This window comes from Poromitra crassiceps (genome assembly GCF_964638095.1).
Source record: "Poromitra crassiceps genome assembly, chromosome: 4".
Classification (NCBI taxonomy): Eukaryota; Metazoa; Chordata; class Actinopteri; order Beryciformes; family Melamphaidae; genus Poromitra; species Poromitra crassiceps.
Window position 1 is genome coordinate 24990631 of NC_139626.1, and position 23249 is coordinate 25013879.

Sequence of the window (23249 nt, forward strand, 5' to 3'; positions counted from 1 at the left end):
GTGTGTATGATCTTCACCAGCTTTTATAAACTTGATAAAAAGTTTTTGGGGGGTTAAAAATAGTTGGTGAACCTAAAACGTGCCAGAAATTCAGCATCTGGTTGGAGGTCTCTAAGGCCATTTTCAGACTAGGAGGCCAAATCTGAACTTTAGTGACCTATTAATGACTTTATCCAGATTGGTTTTATGAGTCTGGACGCTCCAAGTCTGATTTGTGTCACTTGTCCCAAACCACATATGGAGGTAGTGTCCAATCTGCTTTCGACTGATGTGACTTCAGTGCGGACGCGCAGATCCACCAAATCCGATTTGAACGTCACTCGCAACTCGTCATCAAATGCTTCTGCGCAGGAAAACCATGTCACCAACGTACGTATTTACTGACGCCCACGTCGTTACCATAGCAACCCATGCAGATAGGCTGTTTAGGTCTGGACACACAGATCCGACTTGAGAATCAGATTTGTGGCAGTGTGGACACACTCCCAAATCAGATTTGGGAAACCAATCAAGATAATGATGATTAATGACTTTATCAGCAAATCGGATTTGCCTGTAATGTGAACATGGCCTAAGTCCTGCAAACACCAAGATGGAGGATGTCACAAAGAAATCACATCTCATAGCTTTTGATACTGAAGTTATTTATATTGTTGAGAATTGTATTTCATGTACTGTGTCCTTAACTTGTAGTCCACTAAATCCAGGACTACAATTCCCTTGATGTGTAGCCACACAAGTTCTATTGACTGATACAACTGTTCTGCATTAAGGCTAATCAAGTGATGTTTTCTCATCCATTTTTACTGCTGCATTCACTCTACCTGTTCATGCCTTGAAGGTCTCTGACTGAAAGCTCGCAAATTAAAAAGACTAGAAATATTGCACGCTTCGCACGCTCATTTCTAGCGTGGTTGAGGTTATAATTGTTACAAAAATGCATACTGGTTTGCCATCTTAACTTTTCTAGATCATGATACTCACAGGAGATGACTGGAATTGTGGCTTCACAGAAGTTCGATTCCTGAATAACAAGACAGACAGCACAGTTAGAACAAGTTTGCCTGCTTAGAAACAAAATCAAGAACAACTTGTTCACAATGCACGACGCAGGTTAAGACAGCATTGGTCACGTACCATATTCATGATGTGCTTATACTACATGTGACTTGTTAGCAAGATAGCTTGCTCATTGAGGCCAGACTGGCAGCTTAATGAATATTCATCCTACTGCAATTTAAGGGTGTATTCACACCTGTCTCGTTTGGAGCAGTTTTTCCGAAACAGAGAGCGCTTTCCCTTGGTGCGGTTCGTTTGGGGGAGTGTGAACACAGCAATCGCACTCGGATGCGAGACAAAACAAGTAGGCTGAGATCGCCAAGAAAGGGTGGTCTCGGTCCGCTTCCAAACAAACTCTGGAGGGGTTCGCTTGTGATGAGAACGTGATCCGACACAACTGCAGGAAACCATTTTTGGATAAAGCAGCTGCCATAGTCAGCTGCGCTGTGTGTAATGGCCTGAAGAACGAGCATTTTTATCGGTTAAAAACATCTTCATTCTTCAGATGCTGTTTTGGCGACTAGTGAAACTAGCGTTTGCATGGATAAACTTTTGGGGATTTTTGCATGATTGCATCAGCAGTTTGAACTCGACCAAATTACCTCTGGTCTCCAATAGGTAAATGAAAACAAGTCAGAGCCAGCCTTCTTTGTGATAACTGATAAGATTGTCTGATTGAATCAGATCGAATCAGACATTGTGATAACTGATAAGATTGTCTGATTGAATCAGACAATCAGTCTGATTGTCGACAATCAGACAGAATGCATGTCTTCCACGAAATGTCCGTAGGCTATTATTAAATCATTTATTAATATTTTATTCCTGACAGGACAGGCCTGTCCTACCCTGGGTTTTCGACACAAAATGGCCCCCGTGAAAAGGGTCTATAGTATCAAGTAAGCCCCTGAATCGGAACAAAGTAAACGAGCTACAGGTGTGAATACACCCAAAGTTTCCTTCAAGGATCCAATCTGCCTCATTGGCTAAACCTTTACCATTATATAGCTGTTGCTGATAAACCCAGAAGAATGTCTACCGATAACTTTTTGAAAAAGCGTATAGTGAATATGCTTTTTGTGTTTAGATTCGAATAATTCAAATGTAAACACAAATAAACAAGTGCAAAAAACAACAAAGAATGTTTCAATTACAGGCAAAATATTTTAGGAGTGTACAATATGGCCATATTTTAGACAATAATATATATGCTAACTTTACATTTTGAACTGAGTTCATCTAAGGCAACAGTCTACTTTGCAAGCACACATGGAGTGGCATCACTGCTACTCAGACACTGGGGCAAAACAAAGACTTGGAAACATCAGAGTCCCACAATTAACGACCCCATTAACGAATTAATGACCCCATTTTGACCTTGTGCTTGCCATAAAATCTCTCAATGATATTTTAAATATTATGATTAATGTGTAGCTATGTTTTTGTTAGCTGAAAACGGTGATGTTGAAAATTAATTGTTCAGTCAGAAATAAATACGTTTTAGCTGACTGGTCAGATGAACTTTCAATCTCCTATACTGGCATTTGATTTGCTCCTTGGCGTTTGCACCAAACCTGCGTGCCCGCCTTTTCAATGCCACCCATTTGTCATAAAATCTCGTCAGTTTTGAGTTGAGCACTTTGATTGGTTTGAAAGCAGTGCCAATCTCGCGTGAAACAATTTCATAGGGCCAGAAGAAGAATCCCCATTTCTGAGACACGCCTACTGGGACACAGCGCTTTAACCGGTAGGCCAAGGAAAATCCCCGGACTGTCCTGAATGGGAACCCCCAGCCTGCTCACCTCCCTGTCGGTGCTCTGTTGCTGTTGTTGATCCCGCTGGCCGTGGAAGACATACTGGTGGGGCCCGAGGTTCCGTTAGACGTTTTCCGCCCGCCCGAGCCGGGCTGTTGTTGTTTCAACATTACCAAGCAAGCACAAGGCTTTCACAAAATCAAGTGTAACTTAGCTAACTTATTATAAACACCGATACCTCCCGATGTGAAGTTGCTAAGACTGAAGCTAACTTTAGCACTGATACACACAAGTCCACTGTCCTAATGAGCGCAGAGCCGGCGTAACCTCAATAAGACCCAGTGGCTATCGTAGCTAATCTTGCTAGGCGAGTAACCAGTCGCTTGTGTGGCCTTGCTTGCAAATTACAAGCAAGCGAAATGCAATGACAAGACACCTCGCTGGTCAAACCAAATGTAGCTAGCGTTAAGATCCAATTTTCCCGACTGTCTACTTTGCAAGGACATCGATTGTGTCAAAGCAAACGGCTATTTAAAATGACACGAGACCGCTTAGCAATAAGGCTGGCTAGCATTAGCTTTGATCCTCAAGCTCACTTCAGGCGCTTTCTCTCCGGATTACTCTTCTCTCCTTCGCCTGGCCTTATCCCCGGTACCGCTGACCCTTCGAATAAGAGTAAAGGTCTTTCGCGTAATTGTCAGTTGCTACTGAAAGGTATATTCTTTGGGGTTCTAATGGCAAACCTGCGGCCGGTAACCACCTATTGGTAGGTTCACTCGATCCGCGCGCGACTGACTGGAAACCGGCTGGAAGGGGGGGGGGGGGGGCGTTGACGTGCGCGTGCGCTACTGACCTACTAGTGAGCGCGCGCACGTGTAATTTTTCTGTCCACATCGGTCAAATGGTCAATATATTGTGTCTCAGTTTATCTATGAAATAAATGGGGGACACGCTTTGTACTGTACACGTGGCAGTCACCACACAAAACAGCAAGGAGCATGGTATAACTTGTGACTTTTTTCTTTTCACATCAGGGTGACAAACGAACCGGGCTTGAAACCATCAGTGCGTGTATACACTGCTTATTACGGCTTTTAAACTGACAGCAATGGCGGCCTCCATGAAGAGCGTTTGTGTGTTGTTGTAACGTTGGCGTTTTGTAATGTTTCCAAGGATCATTGGCGCTTGTGTGCATCTGGATTCCTTCAGCTAGCGCCTCGGGAATTGAACAATATTTTGTCAGAGAAACTAGCTAGTAAGTAACGCTTGAGGTAACGTTAACTTAGTGGAGATGATGGATTGACTAGTACGTTACACTGCTGTTAGTAGACCTGTGTCATTGTGTAGGTTTTCTTATTGAAAATGTACTATTGTAGTTCTTTTCTGTTCCAATTTAAAATTATGAGAAAGCCGTCCCACAATACTTGGACAGCCATTTAATATTTGTATGTTGAGGTTATTGTAAGCCCACAGTGTTTGACATGTCCACACACTTCTGATTAATTCTGCATAACACCGCCTCTGCTATGAACTGAACATAAGACCCACTTAAGTTATTCTGCATAATGCTGCAACTTGAGAGTATTCTGCAAACCACCCTACATTTTTATTGTCAGACTCAGGGCATGTTGTAATCAGGCCCATTTGACTTGGTCTGTGTCCTACAGGTCTGACAGGTGTTCTCACACTTGTGCACCTGCATTTATACATTGTTTTTATGTATGCCTATCCACAATGTTTTTTATTATGTTTTCTTTTTATTGTGGATTATTCTTTTTTAGTATTGATACTATTGTTAGCATTGATTATCCAAACCAGGACCCAGAGTACCCATTTAGTTCCCTTTCATGTCTCATGTTCTGGAATGACAATTTAATACCCTTGAACCTTGAACCTTCTGACTTTCTATCCCTCTTTTTGACAGATGTGAATCTCACATGTTGGCAAAGAAAGTACCCCCGCTGCAAAGCGTCCTGCTGAGGGTATCCCGGACTGCCAGTCACCTAGCCAGACAGAAGTATGATGTCATTGTGGTGGGTGGGGGCCACGCGGGGACCGAGGCGGCCGCGGCAGCAGCCAGGGTGGGAGCCGAGACCCTCCTCGTGACCCAGAAATTAGACACCATTGGTAAGAGAAAGGGCTTTTTCCCATCCTCTGGAATTCACAGTGTGTGAGTCCACACTGCTTGCTCTGACCACACACCCTCTCCGTTCCCCAGGCGCTCTGTCCTGTAACCCCTCTTTGGGAGGCGTAGGGAAGGGCCATCTTGTGAAGGAGGTGGATGCTCTGGATGGGCTGTGCGGGCGTGCAGGGGACTGGGCCGGGATCCACTTCTCCATCCTGAATCGTAGTAAAGGCCCCGCCGTGTGGGGCCCGCGGGCCCAGCTGGACCGACAGCGCTACCGCCACTTCATCCAGGTAAGAAGATGATGCATTATTAGGGGAGAAATCTGTCTCTGTAGATCCTGATTGGCTATAGTTTTCTCTTGGCCTCCATCTTATTATCTGTCTGTTTGTGTCTGTGTCTGTGTATCTGTCAGTCGGAGCTCATGTCCACCCCCAGGCTGACAGTGTTGGAAGGCTCTGTGGAGGAGCTGCTGGTAACTGAAACAAGCCCAGAGGAGCCGGGACGCCACAGAGTCACTGGGATACGTTTGGGTACGGAGCACAAGAGGACTGTCTTCTAACGTGCATTTAAAATTTAGCAATACCATTAAGATTAGGGGTTGAAATTACAACTGGTATACATCCAAATGCTAGTAAATCATGGCTCTATTCAAACATTACTTTGGCTTTTGGTTATCTCAATTGCCTGGGGATATATTGAATCTATTATCCACTGTGGTTAGAGACAATGGAAAAGATTTGTATGACAAAGATCATCTTTGTTTATTGGTATGCAAAGGAACAAAGATGCTCATACCCTCTAACTGACATCTCATAATGTGTATTTGATTTAATTTTCTGCATTGAATTCTTCTTATTTTTGGTCCATTTCATTAATGAATTTTGTTCTTGAGTTTTGTTGTCAATTATTTTTGCATTATCCAATTCAGTTGCATTTTTCTTTATCATCTTGAGCTTTTTGTTATTATTATTATTTGTCTTGTTTGCCTAATTTGAGGTGAGATGTATTTCTTCTTTAGCTCGTGTTTAGCTCATTTTACATGTGCAAATATAAACTCTAAACTCTTATTAGTAAGATGGTTTTTGAGAATGTTAAGATTGTTTGACCATCTGACACTGGGCTCTTGCTGTTTAAAATGTATGTAAAATGTACTTCAATGTTTCTAATAACTATTTGAGTATTTGTAAGTAAGTATAGAAGAAATCATCTAATGAATGTATGTTTCCCTGCTTCTTTCCTCATGTCCACAGCAAATGGAAGTCACCCTATCTCAGCCAGCTCAGTGGTTCTCACCACTGGTACCTTCCTGTCTGGCGCCCTCTTCATGGGCCAGACCACGTCCCCGGGGGGCAGGATGGGAGATGCTCCGTCGAGTGCTGGGCTGTCCCATACGCTGAGGGACAGGCTGGGGCTGAGGGTGGGCAGGCTGAGGACAGGCACTCCTCCCAGGATCTTGAAGGACTCAGTAGATCTTTCCTTGGCTCAGCTTCACGCTCCTGACAAACAGCCCATGCCGTTCAGCTTCCTCAATACACGCACACGCTGCAAGGTAAGGGTCACAAAGAAAACTATTCTTAACATCACACAGTAACGGTTCAAACACACACTGAAGCGACGCAGAGTCTGGAAGTGCAGCCAGTTTTCTTTCGGCGGCGCCCTTGTTAACAGATTAGACCGGTCACACCGGCTGCGGCGCGGGTGGCTCACGGCCGGCAGTGATAGTTTCCGCAGCTGGTCTATTGTATGTGCGAGCTGTGAACGATTGTCTGAAGCCAAGCAGGAAGTCAGTACAAGTTGTGACCAGCGTGAAGCAAAACAGCTCTTCTGGTGTGAACGGCCAGGCTCCTGCTCCAGCTGAATTCAGGCGTGGCACCGCTTTCAGATCCAGTGTGTTTGCATCGTAAGGAACTGTGTAAACTCTGCTCTGTATTTCACCAGTAGATTATAGACCTACAGTATGTAGAACTGTCTGTCTATGAAGATGGACCTGTACCTTCTCTGATAGTTTCAAGTCAAGCTTGTCTGTAAAGTGCTATCTTATGTTTAATTCATTTATTTCCAAAATGCTGTATATTATATCTACATATATACAATTGAGTATGTGGACTTTGTCTGTTTGTTTGTTTGTTTGTTTCAAGTTCTGTGTTCGGCCATAGCTATGCCGTTTTACGTGCGATCGGGCTGAAAACTTCAGGGTGTGTAAAGGGCACCTGTGCGGGTGACCTGATGGAGCCTTTAATTAGGCTAATTAGCTAATGATGTGATGTCATCAGTGATCATGTCAAAAATGATGACACACACACACACACACACGGAGGCATTGTGACAAGACTGATCAGTGATGTCACACACACACACACACACACACACACACACACACACACACACACACACACACACACACACACACACACAAGGAGGCATTGTGACAAGACTGATCAGTGATGTCCTAGGGGGGCACACACACACACACACACACACACACACACAATGATGATGTCATCAGTGACATCATAAGGGGGCACACACACACACACACACACAAGGAGGCATTGTGATATCACTGATGCAGTAACACTTAGTGAGCAACACACACACACACACCTGCACGCGCCAATAGTGCAGGCGAGGCCGAGCCTAGGCATGCCTAGTTATGTTAACTTCATCATTCAATATTTCATAAATCCTATCGTATCCTATCCTTTAAAAAATACTGTCATAATTTTGAATGTTTGTAGAAAAGACTAGCAGTGAGCACTCACAGCCAAGCAGGCAATCAGACAAAGAATTTTGAATGTTCTATTCATTATCTTGTAAGAGGTGTAATTTTTTTAATAAGTTTTTAATTTCGTAATGAAACTCCAGCCTGAAGAGCAGTTGCCTTGCTACCTGACCCACACCACTCCTGGTGTAGAGAGAGTGGTGAAGGAGAGTCTTCATCTCAACTGTCACATACAGCAAGACGCCAAGGGCCCCAGGTACACACATACATGCACATATATACATGTACACACATACACGCACATATACACATGTACACACATACACGCACATATACACATGATGCAGAGATTAGACATTCAGTGTATGCTCTGAAGCCCAACAGAACAGCTCTTTTCCATTTCATTTCTCATTTCAGATATTGCCCTTCCATTGAGTCGCGAGTGCTTCGTTTTCCCGGCCGAAGTCACCAGGTGTGGCTGGAGCCAGAGGGGTTGACCTCAGACCTTTTGTATCCTCAGGGTCTGTCCATGACCATGCCCCCTGACACACAGCTCCGCCTCCTTCGAGAAATCCCCCCGCTGCACAGGGCTGAAATCCACACGCCTGGTACACTATCTGAATCTGTTGGCCAGAGAAAGCCTGTCATTTACAGCTTTCAACCTTTCCATGCACACTCTTTATGGATCTGATAGAAGTGTGTTGCATCGCGCCAACGTTTCTCTTCTGTTGGGTTTGCAGGTTATGGCGTGCAGTACGACTTTGTGTGCCCCACCCAGCTGAGCCCGGCCCTGCAGGTGAAAAACACCCAAGGTCTCTTTCTAGCTGGACAGATTAACGGAACTACGGGTTACGAGGAGGCGGCTGCACAGGTAGCTGCTGTTAGCAAGACTTGGGATGGGGGGCTGAACTCTACTCATCTCAACTGTACTAATGCAGGTGGACACATGATGCTAGAATCCTGTTGCTGTGATTATTTAGAGTTGTTAGTTTCTATTACTGTCTCTATTATTATTTTATGCAGGCCCAGGAAGAAATATTAAGTGTTCAATGCTGAAATACTTGTTTTGATTTTTCAATTGTATTTTTTTTGTATTTTTTTTGTATTTATTTTATTGTCAAACCTTCACATTAACGCAAATGTTCTTTGGTGACATTGCCAGCGATTGTACATTTTGTTCAGTATTCACTTCACTGGTATTTTATTAATGTCATTCATTTTAAAATGCATTCATTTTGTTTAGTTTAGCCAATATACACAATTCTTGACATTTCAATCTACATTTGTACATCCATATTCCAGTCATTTGAGTTTGTGATGCTTTTGAGTGTCAAATAATTACATTTGAAAGCTGTCGATTTTTCAAAACATAAATTAGCCAGTAATATCCAATACAAAATTCATAATAGCAGAATTGCACCGTGATCAAGACCCACATGTGCAGGAAATTGCAGTGCAGAATTACATGCACAAGGGAGTTATGGTTGGTTTTGTTGGTTTCTATGTGATGTCCATCACTAGCCAGGGTGAATCTAGCCTTCAACGTGACATCAACTTAAGTTTCTTCATGACTGATAGTACATAGACGTCACGTGGAGGTTGGGTTTACCCAGGCTAACCCATCACACCTTAGGTCTGATGATGTGGTCAATAGGAAAACATTTGAATTCCCATGTGACAGCCTAAACAAAATGTCCTCTCTGTCTCTGCAGGGCTTGTGGGCGGGGGTGAACGCCGGTCGCTCTGCCCTCTCCATGCCTCCAGTGGCTCTGTCTCGGACAGAGAGCTACATCGGAGTTCTCATTGACGACCTGGTGGGGCGAGGCGTTACGGAGCCCTACCGCATGTTCACCAGCCGGGCCGAATTCCGAACCGCGCTTAGGCCGGACAATGCCGACCTCCGCCTCACGCTGAAAGGTAGCCATAGCATTTCCTATAGGGTATTCATTCAATACTGATTAATATGTCTGTCCTTTTTGTTTCAGACATAGAAGTCATTCATATGCTACAGAGTGTCTCGCAGATCCTTAAAAAGTCTGAAATAATCCAAATGTTAGGTTTTAACAAGCAATACTGGTATTAGTTATTGGTCTTATTTTTCCCACCATGTAGGGTAATTTATATGCATCATATCTGCTTTACTATGGACTTCATGTCCTTAATTTCCTGTTATTTTTCTTATATTGCCCATTTATAGTTTCATAACTTTCATTAGCTATATTTAATCAGAAATAGTCCATTTTTGCCAGCATTTTTTATTTATTCGTTTTTTCTAAGTGATAAAATAATAATAATTAAAAGTCATAAAATAAATTCCAGGTAGCATTAATAAGGTCTATAAGGTCAATAATTCTATATCAATAAGTCAATACGTCTTAAATTGGGCTTTCTGAAACTTTCAGCAGACACCCTGATGCTAACATGAGAAATTCACAATAAGTGGAAAATAGAGGCAGCTCCAGGCCCCATCATTTTCACAGTGTCAAAACCTTTGTAAAGCCCAGTAACAGTTAATTATTTGTGTGCGTTAGTTTTCCTCATCTCATAGAATTTGTCCTCTGTCAGGGTTTGAGGAGGTGGGATGTGTGTCCTCCTCGCGCTACCAGGAGGTGGTGAGAGTGCGGGACAGTCTGCAGGATGCACTGACGGCCCTGCAGTCTCTGGCTCTGCCCTCCAGCTCCTGGAAAAAGAAGTTAGCCAACATCGCCATAAGTGAGAACAAGAGAGGCAGCCTGAAGTGAGTGACAGATAGTGAAGGGCAGAAGTAACTAATTACATTTACTCCCATTGCAGTACGGTAATTGAGTAGCTTTTTTGTCTATTTAACTGTATTTTTTAAAGTAAGTAACTTTACTTTCTTACTGAAGTATTGTACTTCACTAGATTTTAAATCACATTAGTGGAGCGGATAACATCAATATTTGAGAGGAATCGTGGAAATGATGATACAAGCATGACATTTGCTGCTGTCTGTTATCCAAATGTATGTGATCAAATCTGCCTGAAGGGCCATCTGATAATCCAAGATGGTGGCCATTTTTCAAGATGGCCACAAAATTGGCCTCCCGAAGTTGATTCCCCCCCATAGAAATGTGTGTAGTTTGGCCGATTTGAATGATCTTTGTGTCTATCCCTATGTTTTCAAGCCTGCTGGAGTGCGATTTTTCTGATTTTATAGCCCTTTGAAGGTCATGAGGTCTCAGGGGGGTGTCTTGGGGAGATTTTTTACTTTTTCTTTTAATCAATTGTCAAATTGTCAAAAATTGTTAAATCATGCACCAACTCTGTGTAACAAATGGGATCAACCTAAACTTATGAGAGATGGTTGTCATGGGGATGGCTGGTGTATAATGTGCTGTATAAGGGGAAGCCCTTATAAACTATAAACTTTCAACATTTGAATAGCCTAATCAAAACAATGACTTCTTTCCGGAAGTCAGATTTTCCCACATTTTTAGTATGATATTTAGCATGCCCAATACTAGGCTACCAGCAGCATCCATTGCAAACCCATTTGTTTCAATTTGTTTGGGGTCCAACCATATCCTTCTCCATTGCAAATGTAATAATACATCACTAAAATAATTATACCAGTGTTAAACAAGTACACATATATTCTAGCATGTTATACAATTTGACACCAAGATCATTCAAATCGGCCAACTACACACATTTTTATTGAACAAATCAACTTTGGGAGGCCAATTTGGTGGCCATCTACAGTAGAAAAATGGCCACCATCTTTCAGATGGCCCTTTGGGCAGATTTGATCAGGAACCTCTGGAGAGCAAAGACAGCTAATTGCATGCTTGTATCATAATTTGCACGATTTTCCTGCTATCCGCTCCACTACATCCAGAGAACAGATTGTGTGGCTCTCTGAGCAACAGAAACGGGACCAATGTAAATTGAAAAGATAATCTTATCTGGCTTTGCTTTGTGCACTTTAGTTTGTAATTTTGAATTTTTCGAGTTACATGTAGGAATCTAGTTTGAATTCTGTCCACTCGTTCTTTTAGAATTGCGTGTAAAAGATCACAGCCAACATTGTTCTCTTTTTTTTAAAGTAACTCATAACTTTTACTCTAAATTATCTAATATTAACATTTTCTTGGGTAGATTTTAACACCAGTCATTTTACTTTTGCAAAGTTACTTTTCAAAAGTAACAGTATTTCTATTTGAGTTGGAAATTTGAGTAATATTTCCACCACTGCAAATATTCTATAATAAAGTTGGAATAAAGCACCATTCCTTTCTTCTTTTTCAGTGGTATGGATCTGTTGCAGTACAACAACGTGTCATTTGAAATGCTGGCATCTGTCTTCCCAGAATGCCTTTCACCTTACATGGAATTCTCTCAAAGACTCAAGATAGAGGGTAAAGAATACAAATGAATTTTGAGGCAATGGGGAAGAGGAATTGAGGCTTTGCCAGCTGTAAGGATTAACACCTGCAACAAAATCATTGTGGATTACACAATTAAATTGACAGTGACAAAATAATTATATAAAAATCCTTGACTCTGAAGAAGACAGACATACCTGTCGAAATGTCAGTCAGCCCCTGAATAAACGTGCAGATGGAAAGGAGTGCTCCAGTGTCTTGCTTTGGGTAGTCTGTGTGAAGTGCCCAGGTAAAACTTTTTTCTATGTACAGTACACTGTCCCTCACTGTTGAGCACCAGGACCCTTTTATTTCAAACTTGGCTGAAGCGCACTGGACTTTATGTTGGACTTATATAAAAATCCATCATAATTGTTGGCACAATCATCCTTCTACACTGGCTCAAAATGTTGCTCCTGTACTGTGGCCTTTTACACTACCACAGCATAGTTCATGCTTTCTCTAAAAACATATGTCTGACATCTTTCTGTCATTTAGCTGTATACAGGCCGCACTGTGACCTACAGAGGAAAGAGATGGAGAGAATTCGGAGGGAGGAGAGCCTGTCTCTCCCACAGGACATGGACTATCTCTCTTTGTCAGCTCTGTCTTTGGAAGTCCGAGAGATTCTGGACAGAGTACGACCCAGCACCGTGAGTCTAACATACAGCATATACTTCTGCTTTCTGCCAAAGAACTGAATGGTCTGAGAGACTGGGTCATATTATACTAACTTACGGTAACTTCATTTTCAGTCAAAGTACCTGTCAGCACCCAGACTGGAGTCCGCACAGAATTCTTTATAGTTCAGTCATACATATAAATGTTGATATTCCTTTTATCATCTTTTTTATCAATTCGTTTCAAAGGCTGCCTATATCCTTTTACATTTTAAGATTACACCCATTGTTCAGTTTTACCACTGTACTGTAGATAGATCATTTATTGAGGCTAATATTACGACTTAATTGGTTTGCACCTGAGTCTTTGTCAGGGAAAGCAATTCCCTGAATTGTCGTTTCCCAAATATTCAAATATTTTGCAGTTTTCCATATTTTAAATAGCTGGAAATGGTGAAAATAACTTCCTTTACCTGCTAGTCCTGCATATAAACCTGTATTTCAGTTCATTCTTTATTTTTTTATTTTTGAGGTGACTGAATTGAATTAGCCTCTATGCCAGTATATACAATGAGAATGCAAGTAATTTCATGGTTTATCTTCCAGCTTGGTGCTGCTACACGTATACAAGGGATAACGCCTGCTGCAATTGTCCAGCTCCTCAGCTACGTCCATCAAACAGGCCAGAAGGAGAAACGAGCGCACAGAACCCAACTGGGCCAAAAGGAGGAGAGGGAAGAGGAGCCGTGTGCACGAAATGTATCATTACCTCAGTGAAATGATGACTCTTTAAAATGGTTTGTAAAAATGTCTGTATTCCTGAAAATGTACAAAAAAATAAATTAAGGTATTTTAAGAAAATATGTACCCTTTTTTACATAACTATCAACAGTGCAGAAGAACATGAACAAAATAAAAGCAAACTACAAAGATTTCAGTGTCATTCTCATGGGCGACACCTATGGCGATGAGCGGTAATTGCGCGTGAGATCCAAACAGTGTTTCATCATCTGTCACCACAGACACCCAGTTCACAAATGCTGAAATACTGAAAATGCAAAGGCTTCCATCAATGGGCTATAGGCTCAATCACCATTGTGTTAACTCAGTCTGTGATATTGACTTGACAGACATTTATTTACATGAAAATCTTTGAGATTATTTAACTAACTGTAGAAATGAATACAACCGTTTCCTCCAATATACAAGTCCTCAAACTTAAAAGTATAATATACAAACAGCTCCACTGCTTCCAAACCAACTACCTGGTGAGGCATTCTAATTCTGTTAGCATCATTACTGTGAGCAGCACGGCTATCCATGTGACCCTGCCAGTGTCACCCCCATTACTAACAGTCTGCCCGTCCAGCTCAGCAGCTCCTCTAGTGAAGAAACCAAAGGGAAACTTCCAGTCAGGCTGAGGCAAGCCCCTGGGGGGTTCTGGGTAAACTGTAGTCTCAACAAACTTCACCTCAGTGGTGAGAGCGAGAGAGGACAAGACGGGACACTGAAAAAGAGATGAGGAGAACTGTCAGGACAAAGGCATTTCCCGGAGAGATAACACCAGAAGGCAGGAAGAGCTGATGTTCTCTTCATACCTTGGTCTTGTGACAGTGGAAAAGGTATTTGGCCCCCAGGATGTAGTTCTGGGGCAGGTCCAGCAGACCCTGCCGAGCCCACAGCACTTGGACGGAGAGGGAGTGGGGCAGGATGCAGCCTGTCTCGCACGTTTCCTTAGACATTAACAAAAAGAGGAGAGACATGGTTATAGATTAAAACATCTTTGATCTTTTAATACAGTTACAAGATGCACTCAAAATGAAGTCAATGCCAGGATAAAGTCCAGCCCCATGAAGGCATTACATTGTTCGTTTCCTATTAAATAAGTAACCCAATTATTCCTGAGAGGACGGGAGATCTGAGAACTTTGATAACTTCTCCATTCCTGAGGAGAAATATTTACAAAAACAAATTAAATTATCTTCCTGGCCCGTTTTGTATTATGTCTCAGCTAAGAAAACATCAATAGATGTGTACCTGTACCAATACATACAGTATGTACCTGCCAGCTGACAGAGCACTCCTGGGCGATAACTCTTGCCCAGTCTGGTTGGGAGCCGGAGTTCATGGCTATCAGGTCAGGAGTGGCCAATCCCTGCAAGATCCCATAGAGCTTAGACTGCAGCTCAGAACAGTCAGTAGATGGGAAACTGGAGTGCACATGGAGAGGAATAGAAAGAAATGAAACAGACAGGGACTCAAATTTACTATTGTTTTCTCTTACATTTTTCTTTTATTTGGTTAGGTTTGCTGAACATAAATGCTCTTTATCAGCATCTCACTTCTATAAAACTGTTTTCAGCACCAACAGCATTTAGCCTACAACTAAAACAAACTGTCAGGACTGTTGATAGAGTGAATGCTAGATAGTGTAACCTCACCTGAATGTGCAGCCAGTGATAGTGTTGTGTGTGAAGAGGATGGGTGCTCTTGTTTTGGGGTTAGAGGAACACTCCCCACCCTGTAACGCCCACAGAACGCTCAGCTGACTCACTGTCAAGGAACCACTACACAAAAATGACTGATAGCTGGCTGGTTGAATTTAAATATAACTGTGTTTTCGTGCAACTTCATGAGAAGATCAGATGTCAGAGGTAAGGATACAGGCTTCACTTCTCCATCAAAGCGACCAATGACAGGAGATCCCACTTTAAGCCCGACTGCAGGGATTGGTCCTCCTTGAGTAGGGCTGGGCGTGGCTAACTGCAAGAGAAAAATTACATATAGGCTAAACTCAAAGACAGTGTTTTGAATTCAATAAATCAATTCGCCTGATGAAGACCCACTGTGTGGGATGAAACGTTAACGTTGCATTGTAGTCATTACATTTTGGGAGCTGCTCCAGTGTGCAGATATCTACTCTTTTTACCTGAATCCAATAAAACAACACAAATTTGAATAGTTAATCAAATATTCGACAATACCTGGAACTCTACAGAGTGTTTCTGCAACAGCATCTGACTTGGATCCACATCGGCTAAGACCACGTTCACTGTTGCATACGTGAGTTCCCCTCTACCTGTGTATCTTATGACGAACTCCACCTGTGGGAGCATTAGGGAGAAAGTGAGTTTTACTGTATGTTTCATATATGAACACAAATGCATGTGATGTTGTAAAGCATAATTGATGAAACAATCATTATGAAGCTCTTCTACTAACTTTTTCCACCACGTTGAAACAGGAGTTGTTTTGTTGACTTGGTGCGGGCCAGTCAGACAATGGAGTAACTGGGATCTGAAACAAGAGATAGTCTAGTTAATGTGATACTTATTTTGGTGGACAATGGCATGTGTTTAAGTGACATTACAGATTTGTTGAACAGCATTATTTCTTGTGCACATACTGTACCTTTACAGGCATTCATGACTGGTCAACCTATGGAGAGCTGTAGTTACGACCACTGATTTACCTTCATTTTGGATAGGGATGCACCGATATATCGGCCGTATATCGGTATTGGCCGATATTAGCCTTGTTGACTGCAATTGGAAAAAAAGGTGGCGTTCACCGATTGCAGTGGCCAATATTGATTGTAGTTTGGTCACATAATTTCTGCCTGGCTACCATACTCGCGCACCTATAAGTACTGAAAAATTCTTCTGATTGAGTAGGTAGGTGAAAGAGTAAAACAGTTCAGTTATTTGTTTATAATGTCTTCTTTGTTTGCCTGTCACTAAAGGGAAAATAATAATAATGATAAATAAATCTGTATCGGCTATCGCCCAAATTGTTATTTTAAACATCGGTATTGGCCCAGAATTTTGCAATCGGTGCGTCCCCAATTTTCGAAATCAACTCTAAATTAACAATATGCAAGAAGAGGCCATACAGGCTACATACACTGTGTGTTTATCATGTGCTTTCCAATGGCTTTGAACATGACTCAGCCAATCAGAACTGACCTCAGGAACAGTAGTTTTATAACCAGACTTTTAAAACAACTGTAAAAAAGAAGAAGAGAAGTACTGTACATAGAAGAAGAAAGAAGTACTGTACATTATGCAGTGAATAGTATTTCATTCTCAAAGTACTTACTGTATGCCTGTTGAACTGGAGAATGGTAGTGACGATCTACATTGCAGCTTACTGTATGTTGGACGTTGACAGTTCATTAACTTCTATGGAGGCGTGCGTGATGAAAAATGAAAAGAGTTCTACTAATGTGAAGTATGGCTTGCGTACAATGACTCTTACCAGAAAATCTGTCACTTCTGCTGTCTCTGCTCCCGGGATCTGTCGTGAAAATATTGACGTTAGCAAGCCCATTTGCTGAGAGATTCTCAGCAGTAATGATATGTGCATGAGAGTTTTGAGTGTTTAGTGTAGGTGGACATGCTGACCTTGATCAGACTTAGGTCAGAGTAGTAGGAGCGGGCGCTGAGATTTGGGTCTGTGGTGCAGGACTGAGGAGTTATGGTGCGAGTACAAGATGTAGACACAGACCTCAGGAACTCTGGGAGCAGAGGGAAATGTGTAGAAGACCAGAGCCATATTGTGATAAACAGAGGTCCTTGAGGGCGATCCTGGGGTCTTCAGTACAAGCAAAATGTGGAGCGGTGTAATTTCACTATTCCCAGGCAAGTGATGTGACTGCTTACTCTCCCCACTGTTATCTCCTCACCCAGATGGGGGGTCCTGAAGACTCTGTGGTTACCACTGGTAAAATGGTAAATGGCCTGCATTTATATAGCGCTTTTATCCAAAGCGCTTTACAATCAGTAGGTACATTCACCCATTCATACACCACCCACACCATCAGGAGCAATTTGGGGTTCAGTATCTTGCCCAAGGACACTTCGACATGCAGACTGGAGGAGGTGGGAATCGAACCACCGACCTCTTTTATCCAAAGCGATTAGTGGACGACCCGCTCTACCTCCTGAGCTACAGCCGCCACCACTCTGTGAGGGGCCTTGACATGAAAATGTTTTGGAACTCCTATAAAGTCATGCTGTATTTTGTATGTGGTTTAAGCTTACTGGCAGGGTTGCGGTTGACACAGAATGCAGTGGCTGCCCCTGGAGAAGGCTGACGAAGGAGTCCCCGCACGGACGAATTGGAGAAATAGGTCAAGATGACATCATCAGCCTACAATAGTCAAATAAAGAGCAGTACATTAATTTTACTGATCAGTCGAAACCTAATCCTAACAAACAACACAAAGAATACTTTATTTGCATTACTGTGTGTGAACAGAAAAGCTTAACCCCACATTTCTGTTGCTGTTACCCTGTAGAAGTTTCTGGTGTGGAGGCTCGTGATTGCAGATCCTGGATGTGAGAAGTGGTAGGACTCTCCCAAAGCTGGATAGTGGGGTAGAGCTGGGAGAGTCTGGGGTGCTGTAGCTTTATCTGTAGGGACAAGGGTTGTGAAGAATGCAGCTCTTTAATTGTATAAATCAAATTGGACCAAATTAAATCACAATGCAGGTCAAATAATACAGTTTAGAACAACATTGCATTTGTTTATGCCATAACTAATTTAAGAGTACCACAATATTAATGAGAGACACATTAATAGCTACTACTTAGTATGACTTGATTTCCTGAAAGATCCCTTCCAGTAGACTGGAAAGATACATCAAAAGGAGTTAGGAGGGAAATAATGAAATGTGCTTATAGAGAGTAGCTCACTGGGGATATGTGGGCCAATCCCAATTCCTATCTTAACCCTCAATCTTAACCCTCAGTCTCAAAAATGCGCACTCCCGCGAAGTGCTAGTGCTGTCCCGATTCTCAGTGTGTTGAGTTAAGGGTGAAGTTTAAGGGCTGTATGGCCCTTACTTTTGAGATTTTCCAGGACCACCCTTGGCAGTGAGTGCGATCCCAGAATCCGTTGCGTGTCATCAGCTAGATCCATTCAGATGGAAGATGGCGGCGAAAGGAGGAAAAAAGCAGCCCTACAAAGTTAAGTATTTCCTTGTTAATAGAGATGTAAAAATTACGATAACCATTGTATTAGCTTAGTTTAACTCATTCATGGCCAAAGACGTCTTTGACGTGTTATCAGGAATAGCCCTCCCAGCCAATGACGTGTTTGACGTGTTTTTGTTTTTATTAGTGCAGCGCGTAGTTCAAAGACTTCCCCAGCCTGTGACATGTTATCAGGTCCCTGCCCTCAAAGACAAGCCGACAACACGTGAACAAACACATACCGCAGCTGTTGTTTTGAAATGAGCAGGAGGAAAAACAGAAAACAGAGAAACGCGCTTCCTTGTGCAGAGAGGAGAAACGCCATTGAAACGCCCACGGCGCGCTGCACGAGCTGGTCGACTTGCTGCAGGGCAGCGGGCATGGATCAGTTTCGCGGTAGTCAAACCCGTGACCAACATGATCGATCCTGGTCCCTGGACCCCGTTTTCGTGTGCCAGCCCGAAAGAGACGAGACGGAGTCACAACTTTGTGAGGAGGAGGAGAACAGCAGCCTCGCCACAGAAATTGCTTTCCACAGAGCCAAGCAGCACGGCCACTTTCCTGTCGAGGGCGAGGAAGACTGGACTCCAATGCGACAGGACCCGGATGATCTCGCGGTAAGGAGTGTGTGTGTGTGTGTGTGTGTGTGAGACACACATGGGCCCCGCGCACACACACACACATTCACACTCACTCACACTGAGTAAACTGTATTGTTGAATGTAAAAAAAGCACTTCATGTATATATATATATATATATATATATATATATATATTTATTTATTTTTGTCATTTGTGTCATAACGAATAATATTTACATGTCTGATGTCAATACAGTTCAAAATAAAAGAATTGAGAGCGAGTTCTGCCTGAGATTGTGTGCTTTACAAAAATGCCATTTTCTGCAATTTCTCTTCTCAGAGAGCCCTTATTGGTGAAAACAGGGTGTATATAAATGGCTGTAAGTAGAGTACAGAACATGCTAAAAGCTCACTTTTTTTTTCCTGGTGAACCCAGAGACGTACATCTTCATTTTGAGGTATTGCAAATCACTCTGGTGCTAATAGATCATTTACTGTGGGTCTTGAAAGATGACCAACAATTATGAAAATCTTTGGCCTGTGCTAAATATTGGCAGTCCTAAACTGGCCATGAATGAGTTAATGTCATTTTATGGATTTCCGTTTTGGAATCCTAACAACAATTGTTGTTGCTAACTATCGATAGTCAGTAGCCGTGCTGGTGCGGTCAAGCCATATTATTATTATATTATATTATAACATTGTTAACGTTGTTACGAAATGCCATAATTCTCGGTGGTAATGTCGTTGTTGAGTTGTTTTTATCAAGATACAGCCTACATGTAATGTTTGCACGGACATTTTCGTAAGATGACCGGGCTAGTGTTATCTCCCAGGCTACGCACCACAAAACAAGTGGGGGCTAGAATGACCGTGCTTTCCGACGTGAGGGCTGGCTTGACTGCAGTGTTTATCTAATGATAGATCGTTAGATAAAAAGCATGGGAGATAACTGCAAACTATTATCACATGAACACGGTAGTCAGTAGTTACAACATCCAGCAGTGCCGATAACATGTTTCGGTTTAACTGGTGACCGTGTTAACTCGGCTACGTTGCAATGTTAGCAATGTTATAATATAATATAATAATAATAATATGGCTTGACCGCACCAGCACGGCTACTGACTATCGATAGTTAGCAACAACAAATGTGTTAGGCTCCAAAACGGAAATCCATAAAATGACATTTAAACTAAGATAATACAATGGTTATCGTAATTTCTACATCTATATTATCAAGGAAATATTTGTAGGGATGCTTTTTTCCTCTTCTTTTGAATTGACAGACTGGATCCGGAGCTTTGGCATATTGCTGCCCCCCACAGTCTGAAGACGTATCTGCCTTTAAGGGCTGTCCCATTTTAAAGTCGCAAGATAGCCCTTAACACTTAGTTTTGAGGGCTACTAAGATTGAGGGTTGAGCTTGAGGGTTAAGATTGAGGGTTAAGAAAAGAATTGGGACATGTAGCTCTGATGGTTGTAATCACAGTTACTTACACAAATTCTACACCATGTTATCTCCAACAATAGAGAGTGGGGTCTACAGATGGTTACTTGTTTGGATAGAGGTCAACTTCTCACCAGCCTCTCTTGTTCCACTGCTGTTTCTCTTATTTATGTGTAATTCTGTTTGGACTACTGCCTCAATTTATTTAAATGTTTGAAAGTTAGTTTGAGCTTGGGAGGTGGAGATTTACCTTCGGGCCGGACACAGAACAAGGAGTCGGTGACAGTGACGAGAGACGGATCCACGTTGGCTCTGAACATCAGCCATTTCTCGATGCAAACTCCCGATCTGTAAAATCGAGTTCCAGCTCTTTTCAATGCTAAAATACGTGCACTACATAATAATCTAACTTTACAGCATTAACGGTTACTTACATAGCTTTCCCTGGACATCCAGTGAAGATGGTCCTCAAGTCAGCAACGCCACAATCAGCTATGTCACAACAGCACCCAATGTCACAGAAATATGGGGTCAAATCACAGAGACACTCTGGAAAACAACAGAGATTCATGTTAGTCGGGGCAACTAAAGCATTGGTTACAGAACATTCTGGGATTCACAGGTTAAATAAGAGCACATAAGCGGTGGGGTCGATACAGCATAATAATGCGATATTTTGTGTGGCAATAAATCGCATCGCACGAATGCCAAGTACCATGATATTTTATCTAAATTGTCAAGTGCATGCAATATTTATGACAGTTTTTTTTATGACTGTTGGTTAGTCTGGCTGACAATCCCATTTTGCTGCAATAAAAATGATTGAAGTGAGATGAAGAGACTGGAAAATATCTTATTAGATAAAACAGATGTTAACAAAGTTTTTCCTTTGGGGAGATACTGTAATTAGTTGGAAAAAATGTAATAAATAGGAATATATATATAAGGGGCGAGTTAGTCTCACCCACCGTCGATGTCATCAAGCTTCTAGCGACAGCTGGCACTGCGAGACTAGGGGCAAGTTGGCAATCTCTCGCCATTTCTCAATGTTAAGGATCCTTCCTTGGCAGGATGGGTCTTCCTACAGAGGGCAGGCAAGAGTCCTTCCTTGCTGGCTAGGAAAAACCATGGAAGGACCCATCCTGCTGAGGAAAGAGCCTTAACATTGAGAAACGCCATCTGTCTGTTCTCTGTTTCAATTTTGTCCCGGAAGTGATGTCACTCAACTGGAAGTGATCTCATCAGTGAGGTCACTGTGACATCATCAGTGATGACAGTACGAAAATGTTGAAATCCATCTCCACCTTTAAAAAAGCTCTGAAAGAAAAACTGCTCAAGTCCTATTTGTAATGAGTATCGACACTCCTCTGATAATGGAACTCTGTTATTGTATTATGTGGTATGTATTGTACTGTATGTTCTATGTGTTGTATTATGCGTTATGTGATACGTGTGTTTTACGTATGTATGTTTGTCCATTGATACCTGTAGGCCTTTGTATGAGATCAGGCTCCCTTCAAAAGCTAGCTTCCTGGGAGACTGGCACTCACATTGTAAACCTGATGATGGTGATGATTATGATGACGATGATAATGTACGGTGATGACCATGATGGTGTGTGAATACATTTTCATTTCAATTGTGATGTCATCAGTGATGTCATAAGAGCGAGTGGTCGAGCCCGCACAGTGGTCGAGCTGCTGGGCCAGCTCGGCGAGATGCTTTTAAAATCTCAATAATATTGGGGGTGCCAGGGCAGGCTAGGCACCCAGCTCATTGACAAGACAAGTCATGTTGCAGCCGTACCCTCTGGGATCACTACAGGACTGACAGTAGTTGGAGAGGGAGCTTCGGTGGTCACAGTAGGAGCTTCAGACAGAACCAGGGTGGTGCTGGCTGTGGAGTCTGGTCCAGGAGTGGCCACTTCAGAGATGCCAGTAGAGTCCTCCTGTTCCCCAGATGTAGCCCCTGGACTAGGGGTTGTCGGGCTGAAAGGTTCTTCATTTGTCGGGCCGGTGTTGATGGTTAGAGGGTATTGTGAAGTGGTCCCTGCTTCTGTGGCAGCGTGAGCCAAACGTCCACATAAGACAATGAGTATCTGAACTGAATGGCACAAACGGTGGGCGTTCATCCCGTCAAAACACATGTGCAGTGAACAGTCCACTTGCCAGTTGCCACAGTTGCGGATTCTAGCTAGCCAGCGTTAGCTTAGCTAGCTAACGTTAACATTTGAGCTGTAATTATTGTCTGCCGATAGTACCGAACATTCATTCCTCGCTTTTGAACCTCTGAAGCATACACGGTGTAAATATTTATTTAGAAAATTCTCTGGGGTAAGCCAGAGACGGATAATATCATTATTAGGGGCTAGCGTTAGTAGCTACAGTCTCTCTCTGGGTAAGCTTTCCGTTGCTAAGGAAGTTGTCACTTTGACTTCCGTTTCTATTTATTGCCGTAAAGCGAGAAGTAGAGACGAGAAGCCTTTTTTTGCTTTACTTTATGCAGTTATTTATCTATTTCTGTTTACAAAAAGAAAGCCCTTTCTTTGAACTTCTGTCCTCTCAAATCCAAACTG

The 23249-nt window shown here is 42.4% G+C and overlaps 3 protein-coding genes across 5 annotated transcripts in view; 1 reads left to right on the top strand and 2 right to left on the bottom strand.

Moving 5' to 3' along the window:
* LOC310775432 (ataxin-2-like protein) overlaps positions 1–3548 on the bottom strand; it is a 33438-nt gene extending 29890 nt beyond the window's left edge. For both annotated transcript variants that reach the window (XM_083635579.1, XM_083635578.1), the window contains exons 1-2: positions 2862–3548; positions 985–1024 (exon numbers count right to left, since the gene is read on the bottom strand). In XM_083635579.1, coding sequence (XP_083491705.1) covers positions 985–1024; positions 2862–2983 — 162 coding nt within the window. In that variant the 5' untranslated portion in view covers positions 2984–3548. The remainder of the gene's footprint in view (positions 1–984; positions 1025–2861) is intronic.
* Positions 3549–3950: 402 nt separating this feature from the next.
* On the top strand, positions 3951–13476 carry mto1 (mitochondrial tRNA translation optimization 1). The gene is made up of 13 exons (XM_083635582.1): positions 3951–4068; positions 4738–4940; positions 5032–5231; positions 5354–5471; positions 6192–6490; positions 7807–7919; positions 8081–8271; positions 8404–8534; positions 9376–9580; positions 10229–10400; positions 11933–12042; positions 12547–12701; positions 13275–13476. Exons 2-13 carry the CDS (start codon positions 4751–4753, stop codon positions 13443–13445), a joined length of 2055 nt encoding a protein of 684 aa, XP_083491708.1. The 5' UTR covers positions 3951–4068; positions 4738–4750; the 3' UTR covers positions 13446–13476.
* A 432-nt stretch (positions 13477–13908) lies between these two features.
* LOC310775437 (tectonic-3-like) lies at positions 13909–22946 on the bottom strand. 2 transcript variants are annotated; one of them, XM_083635585.1, is made up of 14 exons: positions 22481–22946; positions 21109–21223; positions 20925–21022; positions 17961–18082; positions 17711–17819; positions 17072–17184; positions 16926–16964; positions 15891–15965; positions 15653–15772; positions 15333–15431; positions 15110–15213; positions 14731–14878; positions 14267–14401; positions 13909–14175 (listed from the first exon to the last, which is right to left on the bottom strand). In XM_083635585.1, the coding sequence occupies exons 1-14, from the start codon at positions 22818–22820 to the stop codon at positions 13930–13932; spliced, it is 1863 nt and encodes a 620-aa protein (XP_083491711.1). In that variant the 5' UTR covers positions 22821–22946; the 3' UTR covers positions 13909–13929. The 2 variants fall into 2 exon arrangements, with proteins under 2 accessions (XP_083491711.1, XP_083491710.1); XM_083635584.1 differs by having other exon boundaries at positions 14722–14878.
* Positions 22947–23249: the final 303 nt, after the last annotated feature.